General features: G+C 37.0%; 1 protein-coding gene across 16 annotated transcripts in view; it reads left to right on the forward strand.

Annotated features, from left to right (window-relative positions):
* Positions 1 to 16,244, forward strand: part of VPS13B (vacuolar protein sorting 13 homolog B) — a 613,015-nt gene that overhangs the window by 281,646 nt on the left and 315,125 nt on the right. For all 16 annotated transcript variants that reach the window (XR_004972424.1, XM_036337858.1, XM_036337862.1 and 13 more), the window contains one exon: positions 3,062 to 3,282. Coding sequence is in view for 15 of the 16 variants with exons in the window: in XM_036337858.1 (XP_036193751.1) it covers positions 3,062 to 3,282 (221 nt within the window). In the remaining variant the exon portion in view is untranslated. The remainder of the gene's footprint in view (positions 1 to 3,061; positions 3,283 to 16,244) is intronic.

Raw genomic sequence — 16,244 nt, forward strand, 5'->3', positions numbered from 1 at the left:
ATCCTCTTAGTAAGGCACTTAAGCTTTGTTGTTGTTGTGTGTATGTGTTTTCTTTTTGTGTGTGTGTGTACCTGGAAAAATAGCATAATATAGTATACCAGAGAGTATACTACATTAAAAATAGCATGTGATCCTGGTTCTAATCTGTGTTGGCATGTTCAACACTATAATGTTTATCATTGGGAGTGACACGGTGGACAATGGATTGTGGCTATTTTATTACTTTTATCTTTTATATATCACTAGGGGCCCAATATACCAGTTCGTGCACCTTCAAAGGAACTGTGGGCCATGAGGCTGCAGTGGGCACAGGGGCACGTTTCGGCCCATCCTCTGCGGTGTGAGCGGTGGCTCTGGCTGCAGGTGGGAGGGGGCAGCAGGTGCAAACGCCAGGCAGGACTGTGGTGCATGGGAGCAAAGAATTTTCAGTAACCACCAGAGGCTCGCCCTGATGACAACGACTGGCACCCTGCCTTGGTCTGTCATCCCTGCTCACCTGCTGCACCATCCTGCCATGGCCAATGCCCGCCATGTTCTGCGCTCTGCTGCCTGCTGCTGATACCCTCCATGTTCTGTGCGTGCCCCCTGGTGGTTAGCGCACCTCATAGCTACCGGTTCAGTTGTTCCGCCTTTCAGTCTGTTTGCATATTAGCCTTTTATTATATAGGACTAGAGGCCCAGTGCACAAAAAATTGTGCACTCGGGGGGTAGAAGGGGTCTCTCAGCCTGGTCTGTGCCCTCTCACAGTCTGGGACCTCTCGGGAAATAACGACCTGCTGGCTTATGCCCGTTCCTGGGTGGCAGAAGGCAGGCCCAATCCCTAGGTGCAGCCCCTGGTCGGGCTCAGAGCAGGGCCGATTGGGGAGTTTGGGGCGCCTTCCCCTGTCATGCACAGAGCAGGGCGGATCGGGAGGTTGCAATGCCACCCCAGTCAGGCTCAGGGTCGGGCCGATTGGGGGTTGGGGCACCGCCCCCTGTCACACTCAAGGCAGGGTCGATAGGGAGGTTGCAGCACCACCCCCTGTCACGCATAGTACAGGGCCGATCAGGGGGTTGGGGCGCTGCCCCCTATCACGCACAGAGCAGAGCCCATCAGGGGGGTTGGGGCTCCGTACCCTGTCACACACAGAGCAGGGCTGATCAGGGGTTTGGGGAGCTCTCCCCTGTCACTCACAGAGCAGGGCCGATAGGGGAGTTGGGGCACCGCCACTGTCACCCTCAGGGCAGGGCCGATGGGGGCGGGGGTTGGGGCGCTGCACCCTGTCACACACAGAGCCGCAGGGCGATCAGGGGGTTGGGGAGCTCCCCCCTGTCACACACAGAACAGGGCCGATCAGGGGGTTGGGGCGCCGCACCCTGTCACACACAGAGCCGCAGGGCGATCAGGGGGTTGGGGAGCTCCCCCCTGTCATGCACAGAGCAGGGCCCATCAGGCGGTTGAGGAGCTCCCCCCTGTCATGAACAGAGCAGGGGGATAGGGAGCTTGTGGCCCCACCCCCTGTCACACACAGAGCCGCAGGTCGATCAGGGGGTTTGGTTGCTGCCCCCTGTCACGCTGATCCCGGTGCTGGGAGGCCTCGCTGCTCCGCTGATCCCGGTGCTGGGAGGCATATTACCCTTTTACTATATAGGATAGAAGCCTGGTGCACGGGTGGGGGCTGGCTGGTTTGCCCTAAAGGGTGTCCTGGATCAGGGTGGGGGTCCCGCTTGGGTGCCTGGCCAGCCTGGGTGAGGGGATGATGGCTGTTTGCATCTGGTCACTCCCCCTTTAGTGTGGGGGTCCCCACTGGGGTGCCTGGCCAGTCTGGGTGAGGGGCTGAGGGCTGTTTTCAGGCTGGCCGGTGACTGAAGCTCCCAACCTGTCCTTTTTTTCTTTTCTTTTTTTATTCTGGGCCAGCTTTAGCTCTGAGGCTCGGCTCCAACTATGAGACCTCCGCTGCTGAAAGCAGATTTCTGGCCTTTGTTTACCTTCTATATTTGAAACAATGTTGCGGTCCTGCTGGCTGAATCCCGGGGTTTTGTTTAGCTGCTATATTTGTTACAATGTTGCTTAGAGTGCAGCTGAGAGGCTGGCAAGGCAGGCGGGGAAGCTTGGCTTCCTCCATCACTGAATGTTTATACTTTTATCAAGTGTATTTTACATAAAAATGACATTATACATGAGAATCACCAAGGAAAGGTACTGAAATGTATCTTGGGTCTTACCACCAGAGGTACTGATTAAATAGATCTGAAGTAGTAACCCAGAATCTGTATTTTAAGTAAGCACTCACATGATTCTCTTCCAGGTGGTCCAACAGACCATATTATATTGTTTATTCTGTTCTTTTCTCATTCCACAGCCAGATTTTTGATCACCTTCAATCACTGCAAAGATTATTGCATTTTTCTAACTTAACACACTCTCTGTGGTCTCTAAAGTATAGTGCGTACATCCCTAGCAGTTGCATAATATAACCCACTAGAATGAGGGAAGACGAAGTTAGAACTTCTATTTATATTTCTATCTCATTTCCTTCATTTCTATTTCTGTATGTTTTATAATGTATGTAATTAATGATGTAATAGTATGTTATAATAAATACAAATTAACAGTTTTAGACGATAATAATATAGCATGCAAATTGTTTACCATATTACTCTCTGGTATACTACATTACTAATTATTTAGATATTAACATTTTACCGTTTATTTTCTTTTTTTCTTAATATATTTTTATTGATTTCAGAGAGGAAGAGAAAGTGAGAGAGAGAGAGAAAAAGAGAGAGAGAGAGAGAGAGAGAGAGAAACATCATTGATGAGAGAGAATCATTGATTGGCTGCCTCCTGCATGTCCCAGGCTGGGGATTGAGCCTGCAACCTAGGCATGTGCCCTGACCAAGAATTGAACCATGACCTGGTTCATAGGTAGATTCTCAACCACTGAGCCATGCCAGTTGGGCTACTATATTCTTTATTAATTATGCCTTATTGAATGTTTTATAATTCAAATTTAGATAATAGACAACTTACTATCTAGTGACAATTAACAACATTTATGTATGTGTGCTTTTTTACCAGGTGATGCTTTTCCTTGGACTATTAGCTTGCATCATTTCAGTGTATATACCCTTTTTGGAAAACAAGTGACACTTTGCCTAGTGGATCCTATGGGTTGTACCTCTACTCTAGCCGTGACATCTCAAAAACTACTCGCAACAGCACCTGATGCAAGACATTCATTTGTTGTCTGCCTCCATGTTGACCTAGAGTCGCTTGAAATAAAATGCTCAAATCCCCAGGTTGGTACATTTGATTTATGAAAAGAAATGTAAAATAATGTGATTTAAGAACAATTGTTATCCATTTTGTTGCAGAGTTTCTCTTCTATTAAGCATCCTAAATTTATTTTTAACTAGGCCATCAAGATTAGAATGTTTAGATTAAGAATTTCTTTGGCTCTCTCTCAAGTTTTGTAATTTAAACTCTTTTAAAAATGTAATGGTGGCTGCATAAATGCATCTTTTGGCTGATGGAATAAAATCAGTTGCAGATGTAAAGTTTTTAAATACGGATGAACTACTTTGCCATCAGACTGGAGGAGTCTGTTGAAGTGATCAAATGTAATTTTCACTCAGATTACCATTCAGAACTTCTTTTGCTCAATATATAATACATTTTTTAAAAAGCACTGTTTACTGTTTTAAAAAGGTATTTTGTTATTCTCATAACATTAGTTGATATAGGCCAAACATTATATTCTACAATTTTATAATTTGGTTTCTATTTTAATCACCTAGATTTGTGCAAATCATTAATTGCATAGAATTTAATATTTGTGGGTTTTTTTTTTTTACCTCAAGCAGACTATAGTATATTTTTATATAGATTTTCAGTGTTGAATTCTATTTGAAATATTATTTTTAAACGAATACTTTTTAGAGTATTACTAGATCTGATATTGAAAGTCTGTTTATCCCAGCATTAGTTGTTTTAAGCCAGTTTTAAAAGTATGTTTTTAAAGTGGGCTCAGCTATAACTCTGTGTTTTTTTTATAAAGCCTCCTTTTTAATACCATCCTCTACCCCCGTACTGTATATTATACAGTTTGGTTTAGTTTTCATTTGTGCATGTTGTAAACATTGGACCTGCTATATATTGGTGATGTCCTTATTAAAATGCAAGTAATTGACATTCTATTATGACCCACAGTGATATAGGAGAGAATAATTATGAAATGACTTACTCTTTCATAGATTATTCCCTGAATGCTATTGCTGATATTTGCTTAAAAACATTTCCAAGAAGAAGATAAATTGTTATGGATGAATTGTGTCCATCCCAAAAGACATGTTAAATTCCTAACACCCATTATTTTAGTAGTAGAGGCCCGGTGCACGAAATTCATGCACGGGTACTGTTCCTAGGCCTGGCTGGTGATCAGGGACTATCAGAACCTTCTGGCTGCTGACCAGGGCCTTCCTTCGTTCCACTCTGCCTCCTGGTGGTCAGCACACATCATAGCGAGTGATCGAACTCCTGAGGGGATACTTTGCATCTTAGTCTTTTATATATATGTAGACCTTATCTGGTAATAGGGTCATTATAGAAATAATCAAGTTAAAATGAGGTCATAGTGTAAGCCCTAATCCAATGTGATTGATTTCCTTATAAAAATGGGAAATTTGGATGAAGACACACACAGGGGAGAGTGCCATGTGCAAATATTGGATTAATTAAGCTGCACAAAGAATTCAAGGATTGCTGGCTACCACCAGAAGCAAGGAAGAGAGAAATCAATTCTGCTGTCTCAGAGGGAGGGTGGTCTACTAAACCTTGATTAGGTACTCTTCCCTCCAAAATTATGAAACAAAAAATTCCTGTTGTTTTAAGATATGCCCTGCATATGACAGAAGAAAGAATCACTGAACTTGAACATGGAGCATAGAAAATACTGAAGTTGAAAAATGTGCAAAAATACAATCAGGTGGAGCCAGAGCCAGTAGATTAGTTAAAATGTAATACTGCCCTGCCCAGTGTGGCTCAGTTGGTTGGGCGTTGTCCCGTGCACCAAAAGGTTGCTGGTTCAATTCCCAGTCAAGGCACATGCCCAGGTTAGGGGCTAGATCCCCGATAGGGGACGTGCAAGAGGCAGCTGATCAATGTTGTGCTCTCATTTTCTCTCTCTCTGTGTCTCCTTCTCCCTTCCTCTCTCTAAAATTTTTTTTTAATCCTTTAAAAATAATAAAATAAAATGAAACACTAAAAAATATTCCTATTTAATGAAGTCAAGAAGTGGTAATAGAGTTACAAAAACAGGATAGAAACAAAAAAAATAATAATATGTAGGGGCTGAACCAACTTAATCAATGAACACATTAAATGTTAAAGTTCTTCACTAATAGAGTTTACACCAGGAGTTTGCAACTAAGGTCTGCAAGGCAAAGTTGGGGATAACATTTTTTACATATTGTCAAGGCTGCTGTGATGCTACAACTGCAGAAGTAAGTAGCAGGAAAGGATAATATGGCTCACAAGGCCTATAATGTTTACTGTCTGACCCTTTACAGAAAAAGCTGACCCTGATCCAGCTACCCCCATTAAAAGGCAAAGATTTATAGAGGGGGGAGAAAAGCAAGACTACTGCAGAGAAATATTTGAAATACAAAGAAATAGAATATAAATAAATGCATAGGAAAAAGATACCATTCAAAGAGCGTAAAAGTGCTTGACTTGCTTTTTTTATTTTTCAAATGAAATAGACATATAAAAAGAATATTAGCAGAGGTTGAAAGGGTATGAAACAAAAAAGGGACAGAATTAATGGAAACATAATATTCAATCATAGTATGGCATTTTTAATACAATTTCTGTCAGTGATTATAAAACAACTGGATGAAAAATAAGTAATTAGAGATATAGAAGATATGAAAAAGATATACTACCACAGTCATATTAGGACATTTTTATAACATCTTTCTCAGTATTTTATAAAGCCACTAGATAAAAACAAATAAATAATTGGAGATATAAGGAATATGAAGAATACTAAGAACTCACCTTCATCTAATTGACATTTACAGAACACCATATCAAACAACTGTGGAATCACATTTTTTTTCAGGTGTACAGTATGGTTTCATTATGCTTATTTAAGAGGATCAAGATTAATATAGTATATTATCTAACCATAGTCAAATTATATTAGAAATAATAATTATCTGGACATTAAACAACATGTTTAAAATAATCTATGAATCAAAGACAAAATCACTTGGAAATTAGAAAGTATTTTGATTGAATGATAATGAAAAAGTGGATACAGCTAAAGCAGTGTTTTCAGGAAAGCATAATTTTAAATACTTACATTAGAAAGGAAGAAAGAGCTTAAATCATCCACTTAAGTAGGGGGGTAAGAGATCAACTAAAGGACTTGTATGCATGCATATAAGCATAACCAATGGACATAAGACACTGGGGGATAGGGGAGGCTAGGGGACTGTCTAGGGCGGGGGGATAAAATGGACACATATGTAATACCCTTTGTAATACTTTAAGCAATAAATTAAAAAAAAAATAAGAGTTCAGTTTAGGAAGCTAAGAAAATAAGAAGGTAAACCCAAAGTAATGAAAATAATGAAAATAATAAAGAGCAGAAGTGAGTGAAACAGTAAAAAGAGTTAATATAAACCACCACTATCAGGAAAGAAGGGGGAGGTTATCACCTCTGATTCTATAGACATTAAAAGCATAGTAAGACACAAAGGGACAACTCTATGCTGACAAATGCAAAATTTAGGTGAAATAAAATTTTTTATTGAACTGTAGAAAAATGATACAAGAAGAAATAGAAAATCTGAATGCCATACCCCTATGTATCTTTTAAAAGCTATTGAATGTGGCCCTGACCACCTAGCTCAGTTGGTTAGAGTGTCATCCTGATACACCAAGGTTGAGGGGTTGATCCCCATTCAGGGTACACACAAGAAACAACCAGTGAATGCATGAATAAGTATAACAACAAACAGATGTTTCTCTGTCTCTCTCCCTTCCTTCTCTCTAAAAATACATACATACATACAATGGAGAATAATTATCTGATAATCTCAATAGATACATGTAAAACATTTGATGAAATTTAACACCTATTTCTGATAAACAAAAAACTCAGTAAATTACAAGTATTAGATTACCTTTTCAAACCAATAAAGGACATATATGAGAAAACATATATAATACTTAGTTGTAAAATACTGAATTGTTTTCCACTGAGTTCAGGAAAATGCCCAGGATAACTGCTTTTACTGTAACCCTGTTCTGTATTATACTGAACCTCTTAGCCACTGCAATAAACCAAGCAAAAGAAATCAAAGCCATAAAAATAAGAAAAGAAGTAAAACTTTTGCTAGTTGCATATGACAAAATACAGGATGGGATAAAAGTAGGTTTATCGTTGTGAGTCGCGAAAACATTTTATTCTTGTATTATTATTTATTAATTATTGTATTATTTTCTATACAAACAATTGTAAACTTACTTTTGCTCAACACTGTGTTTTACAGAAAATCCCAGAGGACTCTAAGAGGCTATTACTAGAACTAATAAACATGTTTATCAGTGTTGCAAGAGACAAGATTTATATATAAAAATCAATTGTAATTTTTACGTAGCAAACAATTGGAAAATAGAAGGGATCATTTGCATTTACATTGGTGCCAAGAAACATCAACAAATGAATCTAACAGAGATGCCCAAGATCACTACCCTGAAAACCACACAGGATTGCTGGAGAGATGTGCTGCTGGGAGACTCAAAGATATTGGGCATAATCAAGTTTAAATGTCTTCTTGTTGAAAGACATAGTAAGATAGCAAAAAGCACATGTAGAGAATGTAATTGCAACACTTTCATCAAACTGTTGTATAGAATATTTAAAGAATCCTTTTTACTCAATAAGTTGAAACAAATAATAATAAATAAAATAAGATGAAGACAAAATGGGGAAGGTATTTGAACAGACATTTACCATGTAAGGTAGGTAGGTTGAAAAGATGCACAACATGATTATTCATCATGGAAAAAGAAAACATGAAGACATACCGTATGCATCTTTTAGATTGGCTAAAATAAAAAAGACTGAGTATTGTGAACCAACTTGAATACTTTTACATTCCTACTGCAGGTAAGAATATAAAAATTATAACAACTTTGGAAACAACTTCAAAATTCCTGAAAAACACACACACACAAAAAACCCCCAACAACATGCACTTACCATTCAACCTAGCCTTTCCTCCCGAAGTAGTTTCACAGAGAAACAAAAATATATGTCCAGAAACTTGTACACAGAGGTATTTAGCAGCTTTGTCTGTGTAGCACAAAAATGAACACAAACCAAATGTTCATCAATAAGTGAATAATTAAAATATGGCCTCTGTGTACAATGCAATACTACTCAGCCATAAAAACACTGAATTATTGATAAAATGAAATATCTTGGATGGATATCACAATTACTATGCTGAATGAAGGAAACCAGACCAAAAAGAGTATTTACTGAATAATTCCACTTATATAAAATGTTAGAATATTCAAAGTACTTTATTGTGACAGAAAGCAGGTTCCTTGTTATCTGGAGGCAGGGCAGGGAGCGGGAAGGAGGGAGTAATAGGAAAGTGGACTAATAAGAAGGACAGATTACAAAGGGATATGAAGAAACTTTTAGAGATAATATTAAAAAAGTATTCATATTTATCTGTAGTAGTAGCTTAATCCCTGTATGATCAGCAGCTAACTGTAACTTGAAGTTGTCTCCCAGAGATCTTGTAATTTAGGGACTTAGGAAATATCATATAGCTTTGGGAGAATTATCCTACTCTACATGTTCTGGTTATCCATAGCCATCCTAGCTTAAAATAAATACTGTTACCATTATTGTTTTAGTCTAGAACTCCACTGTTATTAATCTTTAATATATATATATATATATATATATATATATATATATACACACACACACACACACGTATATGTGTATATATATATATATATATTTTTTTTTTTTTTGAGATAGTAATGTTGTGACTTGTATGGAATCCTATTAAATGTAATACTATTGCTCAAAACTAGAGTTCTGGGATATCCTCTTTAGATATTTACCTTGTTTGGAACTAAGCTTAGATTTTGTTGTTGCTTAAATATAAACCACTTCTAAGCAAAGTCATCACATAGATACTAGTAGGGGCTTATGTTAGGCCGGTATTTTCTAATGTCTCCTTCCTCTGTCACTTTCTCCTGTAATCTGCCTCCCAGGGCATACTTGCTGCTGCTCCTCAAATACCAAGGACCTTTATTTGAGACTTAAACCAAGACTGAATAAACCTCATGCCTTGAGAATCCCTTTCACTCAGAATATAATCATTCTTATTAACTCCACTTTATCTTTTTTTTTTTAAATATATTTTTATTGATTTCAGAGAGGGAGAGAGAGAGAGAAACATTAATGATGAAATAGAATCATCAGTCAGCTGCCTCCTGCATGGCCCACACTGGGGATGGAGCCCACAACCTGGGCATGTGCCTGCCGGGGTCCAACCCCAGCAGGTCCAGGGGTTCCCAAAGGTGTAGACGGAGTCGGCGAAGAAGGAAGGACACGGAGACAGTGTTCAGTTGATCAGCAGCCTAGCCAGGATCTCCAGCCAGGATCTCCAGCCAAGTTCTGGTCTGGATCTCCAGAGAGGTTCTGCTTAGGATCTCCAGCCAGGTTCTGTGTCCATGTTCTCTTGCTAGGTTCTCCAGGTTCTCCAGCCAGGTTCTGTAGCCATGTTCCCTCGCTAGGTTCTCCAGCCAGGTTCTGTCCAGGTTCTCCAGCCAGGTTCAGTCACCAGGTTCTAGTCAGGTTCTCTTGCCAATTTCTGTAGTCAGGTTCAGTCCAGGATCTTTTGCCATGTTCTCTCACTAGGTTCTGTGTCGAGGTTCTGAGTGTAGGTTCTGTCTTCTCCCTTCTGTCTTCTGAGTTCTGTGTTCTAAGTTCTGAGTCTTGCTGTCTTGTTACAACTGTATTTATACCAGTTGATTCAATCCTATCAATCTCTATTACAAAGGTTAGGGCGTTTCTTATCTCCATTCCAGGGAGTAAAGATTATATAGCTTAAGCATGATTGTTCATAGTTAAAGTGATTAATTACCCACCTGGCACTTAGTTGAGGGGTTTTATTCCCTCCCTAACTTCAGGGGAAAATCCCTACCTGGGGAAACAACCTTTCTCAGAGAGGAGACCTTGGTTAAAACACAGTGCCAAGAAGGTGAGCAAACATAATAAGAACAGTATGCCATATATGCCAGGTCCCTTGAAACAGCAAGGATGGACCGGCTCCCGGCATGTGCCCTGACCAGGAATCAAACCATAACCTCCTGGTTGGTAGGTTGATGTTGAACCACTGAGCCATGTCAGCCGAGCTATCTTCTTGATAATTCCTCACAAACCAACTTCTGTTAAAGTATTAACCATGTGCTAGAACCAAAATTGATCATAAGATTTGGGGAAATTTAAGTGAGATATTTATGTTTAAAACTTGTAAATTCTATACTATATGAATGCCATTTTGTTAGTTTAGATCAATTCTGTTATGTGAGACCCCTCTCATAAATTGATCTGAATATCCCTGGTGGAATGAAGTTGTATTCTTGAAAGAATAGGAAGACACAGAGTATAGCTTTGAAGAATCAGTGTGTCCTCAAAGATTTAGTAAGGAGTTAATATTTTTTTATACCCTGGTGTGCCAGATTAATCAGAATTTTAATGATTAAACATGAGATTCCAGTAAACACGAGTGGTTACTTTAGCATATGCTTCCAGACTCTCCTCTGGATTCTGTCAAAATTACAAATGATGATTTGATTTTTTTCCCCACAAGTGAATTCAGCGAATATTTATTGAGCTCTACATGTAAGCCAGAAATGAGGGAAACAAAGATGAATAAGATAAACACACGAGGAAGGCAATGCCTATACATTTCATAATCCAGCTCTTAGAAGCCATAGATAATGAACAATCTTGAAAGTATCATGGGAAAAATGATACATTACAAACAAAAGAACCAAGATTTGATTTTTAGCTTACTTGCCCTAAGAAACCACAAGTCAGAAGAGCAACATTTTTAAATTGTGAAAAAAATATTTTAAATCTTTTCAATCCAGAATTTTAAATAAATATAACTTTTATGAATGAAGTCTAAATATATTTTCCCATAAAAAAATCAATCACCAGTAGATCTGAACTATAAGAAATCCTAAAGGAAGTCCTCATGTTGAAGGGAAATGAAACCAGATGTTTGAGCATCTTTTCAAATGTTTATTGGCCATTGAGTTTGCTTTTTTGTGAGCTGGCAATTCATATTGTTTACATTAATTTGTATTTTCCTGATTACTAATAAGGTCGAGCAGTTTTTGAATGTTTATTGGCCAGTGAATTTGCTCTTTTATAAATTGATAATTTTTATCTTGTACCCAATTTTTCTGTTACATTTCTTATTTTGAAGATCTTCCCTTATACTCTATAAATACAAACCCTATATTGATAATACACTTATTTGCCTTTAAACTTTATAAAATCTTTTGCCAAAAAATGTTTAATCTTTCTTAGTGAAATATATCTATGTGTCTTTATTTTCTGTGTATCCTACCTCACATAAATGTATTATGGGTCTGTAAAATACAAACATCCATATGTATATAGGATCCTAAAATTTTTCTTATGTTTCTATTTTTTTCTTTTAAGATTAATGACTCAAACTTTTCTCATGAATGGTTGCTTATAAATTCATCTGCTTTTGTTTTTTGTGTTTTTTGTGAAAGATAGTACTTGTCTTTTTTGTGTGTGCTCTGGACTTCTTTGAAAATCTGGTAAAAGCTATGAGCTTTTCCCCCAGAACAATGTAAATACCTTACAGTAGCATTTGCATATATTATCAGAAGCTTTGTGGACTTTTGATTGTAGTCAGTGGATAAGCTTCTTGATTCCATTTCAGAGAAATAATTCCTACTTAAATACATATTATTCTTTTATTTATCCATTAGAGTGACATCGTGTTGACCCTTATACATTAATTAATTTGGTTCATTATTGCCAAGACACAGAGGCCTCAAGTAATTTATATACTTAAAAAAGTAGTGTTGGTTGTATATATAGGGCAGGCCCAGAGAAAATTCATTGTTATATCAGACATTGTTGTAGTTCTTTATATCAACTATAGAGACCTAAACTACTGTGTCAGTTCCTCGAACTCATTGCCATTCAAGAGCCTTGTACACAGAAAATATATAACTTAGTTGATTAATCAGATTTTTCCCCTCCTAGGGATGATTCCTGTCAAGTAGTCCCTTCATCTTAACTGTTTTACCAAACTTATACAATTCCCTTCAATCTTTTTAGACACTAGTCTCTCAGACCTTAAAATTTGTGTTCATCCCAAAATTAAATAAGCCTATAGAAATCTCTGTAATTTCAATTTTCCCTCTGCCAATAAATTGCTATTATTTTCTCTTCCTATATAGCATTCCTAGAAACAAAACTATCTTTGCATTTTTGGATTTAAAAGTATGTGGAACTAGAGAAAGAATGGGTTTTATTCTTGTTTCCTGTCCATTTACTCAGTCTTACTGCTTTAATCTATGTTCAGTTTTCACCAGAATAATGGAATTAAGCATTACTGTCTAAGAACACACTCATGAGTTCAGACAAACCTGGATTTGTATTCTTGTACCACTTACTCATTTGTGATTTCTCTAATCCTCCGATTTTCATTTTTATATTTTAAAGAAAATTAGATATGGGAAACTATAATATGTAAGTGTAATGCTCTATATGAAAAAGGTTATATTTTTGGCAAAAATTTTTTCTTTCAAAACTAAGTTTCTAAAAAAATTATTTTAAAAAATATTTATTGTTGAAAATATTACATATGTCCTCCTTTTCCCCCATTGACCCCTTCTAGTCCACCCCCACTCCAGGCCTTCACCACACTACTTTATGTATCCATGGGTTATGCATACAAGTTCTTTGTTTGATCTCTTCCTACCCACCACCACCTTAACGCTGAGGTTTTATGATTAGTAACAACCTCCATGCCAAATGAAATAGTCTTTCTCAATTCATATTCACTTAGAGCTCTCTGCACTATTCAAAACGTATCAGTAATTGCTTATTGAAATTTCATTCCACTGGGTTCTACAGGACACCTACTACACAAGGCCACTCTACTAATTCCAGCAAACATAGCAGCTCTACCTACTACATAGAAACACATACAGGGAAGCAACCAAAATGCAGAGACAAAGAAACATATCAAAAAGGAAAGAAACGGAATCAAGCAAACTATAGAGTTCAAAATAATGATTATAAGGTTGCTCAAGGAGCTTAATGAGAGCTTCAAGGGACTTAGTGAGACTTACAAGGATCTTAGAATTTCAAGACATGAAAAAGGACCAGTTAGAAATTGAAATAAAGAATAATTTACAGGGATTCAAGAATAGAGTAAAGGATTCTGAGAATCAAATCGATGTGAAATATGAGGAAGTAAAAAAATCCAATCATAAGTGCAAAATAAAAAACAATGCAAAAAATATGAAAATAGTGTAAGAAGCCTCTGGGATAACATCAAGCATACGAATATTCACATTATTGGGGTGACAGAAGGAGAAGAGAGAGAGCAAGATATTGAAAACATACTTGAAGAAATAATGACAGAAAACTTTCCCTACCTGGTAGAAGAAATAGACTTATAAGTCCAGGAAGCACAGAGAGTCCCATACAAGATGAACCCAAAGAGGTCCACACCAAGACACATAATAATTAAAATTCTAAGGGTTAAAAACAAAGAGAATCTTAAAAGCAGCAAGAGAAAAGCACTTACCTACAAGGGAGTGCCCATATGACTGTGAGTTGATTTTTCAATAGAAACGTTGCAGGCCACAGGGAGTGGCAAGAAATATTCAAAGTGATGAATAGCTAGGACCTGCAAACAAGATTACTCTACCCAGCAAAGCTGTGTTTAGAATTGAAGATCAGATAAAGAGCTGGCCAGATAAGAGAAAGCTAAAGGAGTTCACCACCACCAAACCAGTTTTACATGAAATGTTGAAGAGTATCCTTTAAGAAGAGAAAGAGGAGGAAGAAGAAAATGGCAATAAATACATATCTATCAACAATTGAATCTAAAAATCAAAATAAGTAAGAAGTCTAATGAACAAAATAAACTGATGAATAAAATGGAACCAGAGGCATGGAAACATGGAACAGACTGACAAATCTTCGAGGGAAGGAGGGCGGGGAGGCAGGAAGAGATTAACCAAAGATCTTATATGCATGTATGCATGACCTATGGACACAGACAATAGGGTGGTGAAAGCCTTGGGATGGGTCAGGACCTGGGTGGAGGGGGGCAATTGGGAGAAAAAAGGGGGACATCTGTAATACCCTCAACGATAAAGATTAAAAAAAAGTAAGTAATTGCTTGTTGAAGTGTCATTCCTCTGTGGTTTCCATTGACATTGTGTACCCATGGTTTTTCTTCTTCCTCTCTACCTTTATGACAACTCTTCTATTAGACTCTACTAATACCCTGTAAGACAAGTTCTTCCTAACTGAATAGGATTTTCTATTGCCCCTACATCATCATATGATGATCATTTGTTGCACTTGGCTTTTGCTCTTGCTGTTCTTTTGACTGGAATGGCTTTCTGCACCCACCTAAATCCTGTCTATCCATTAGGAATGGATCTCCTTGAGGCTTATGGCAGCCTCTCTAATCCAGTTGTCTCCTTTCTGACTGGTCATAGATGAAATGAGAATCTGTATGTGAAATTAATTTTTAAACAATAAAATGTTACATTTTTGATATTGAGTTACTATTTGATACTCCAGATATTGATATTTAATTATTTTCATACATATCCCATATACTGCTGCCTCTCATGGTGCTCGTTTTAAAGAGATTTTGGGGAGTCTCAGCTCTGTGATAGCAACTCTCTCCTTTGAAAATAAAAATAGGTTTAAAGTTTGTGTCAGAGTTTGCTTGGTATGTTAAATACACAGTATCCTTTGTGACATTCGTATACAATTATTTAATGGTAAGTGTTACAATCAGAAGTAGTGACAATAAACTCGCATCTATCCCTTAAGTAAATAAACCTTATGCCCTTAGAAATATTTAGAACCTGTTTTCTTTGGCTTATGCTTTCCTTATTTGTCAGTTCTAATTGTTTAAGGAAAAGTAAAATAATCATTTAAAAAATTTGGGTTGCCATAGATTGTTTCTTTTTAGAGAGAACTTATTCATGATAATGAAGGACGAAAGAATTTGAACTAAAATTTTAAGAGGTTTTTTGTAAGATCTCTAGCCATTAGATTTTTTTTTTTTTTAACAAAAAGAGCTATAACCTGAGATTTGAGACTTCATCACACAAAAAGGAGAAAACTGTAACCCAGTACTGTTTTATATCAAATAAGGATTGACAACAGTGTTTTTATGCATCTGTTCTGCCCACATAAGAAGCCAGCTTTATCATCTGGATGTGTCCTGGGGCTGAAACTTTTTATAAATATAAGAATTTTGCTTTTTTTTTTTTTTTAATGGCAAGCAGAATATGGTATCCAGCTGTGGATTTGCTTATATATTGTGTTGGCATTTTTTCTCTGGGCTTATTTTATACAGTATATGGCAATATGTTGTCATACAAATTCCATGATTAATGCTTATTTATGAAATCTTGTGTAAATATCTTAGAACTTAGTCAAACAATGTGCAAGTTAAAACATTTTTTTCTCTGAATATTGGAATGACAAATCCTAGGGAAATAGTAGGTTGGATGATTTATGTTCTTTATCTATAGAAAAGTCTCATATTTAACATTTTTCCTTTACTGTTCTATTATTTTTTTCACATTATTTTGCTGGGCAAGAAGTCCAGTTTCAGATATATTCCCCTGAGAAATAGGATTTAAATGTGGGAATCATTTATGTTAATTATTTCATAAAACACCAAATAATCATACTTACTAAGATATATTTGATTTCTAACTTGATTCTGTTAAGAGGCATTTCTTTATGTTTGCTTTATTCATATGTAAAAAGAAATCTTTCCTGGAATAACCTGTTATATTAGCATTATTATCATAGTAGCATTATTTTTCTATGAAAATGCTAAATTGCTTATAAAATATCCAACTGCTAATGAGGCAGATTTCAAGTATGACTAAAATCATT

The sequence above is a fragment of the Myotis myotis genome, unplaced genomic scaffold (assembly GCF_014108235.1).
Source record: "Myotis myotis isolate mMyoMyo1 unplaced genomic scaffold, mMyoMyo1.p scaffold_m19_p_16, whole genome shotgun sequence".
Lineage (NCBI taxonomy): Eukaryota > Metazoa > Chordata > Mammalia > Chiroptera > Vespertilionidae > Myotis > Myotis myotis.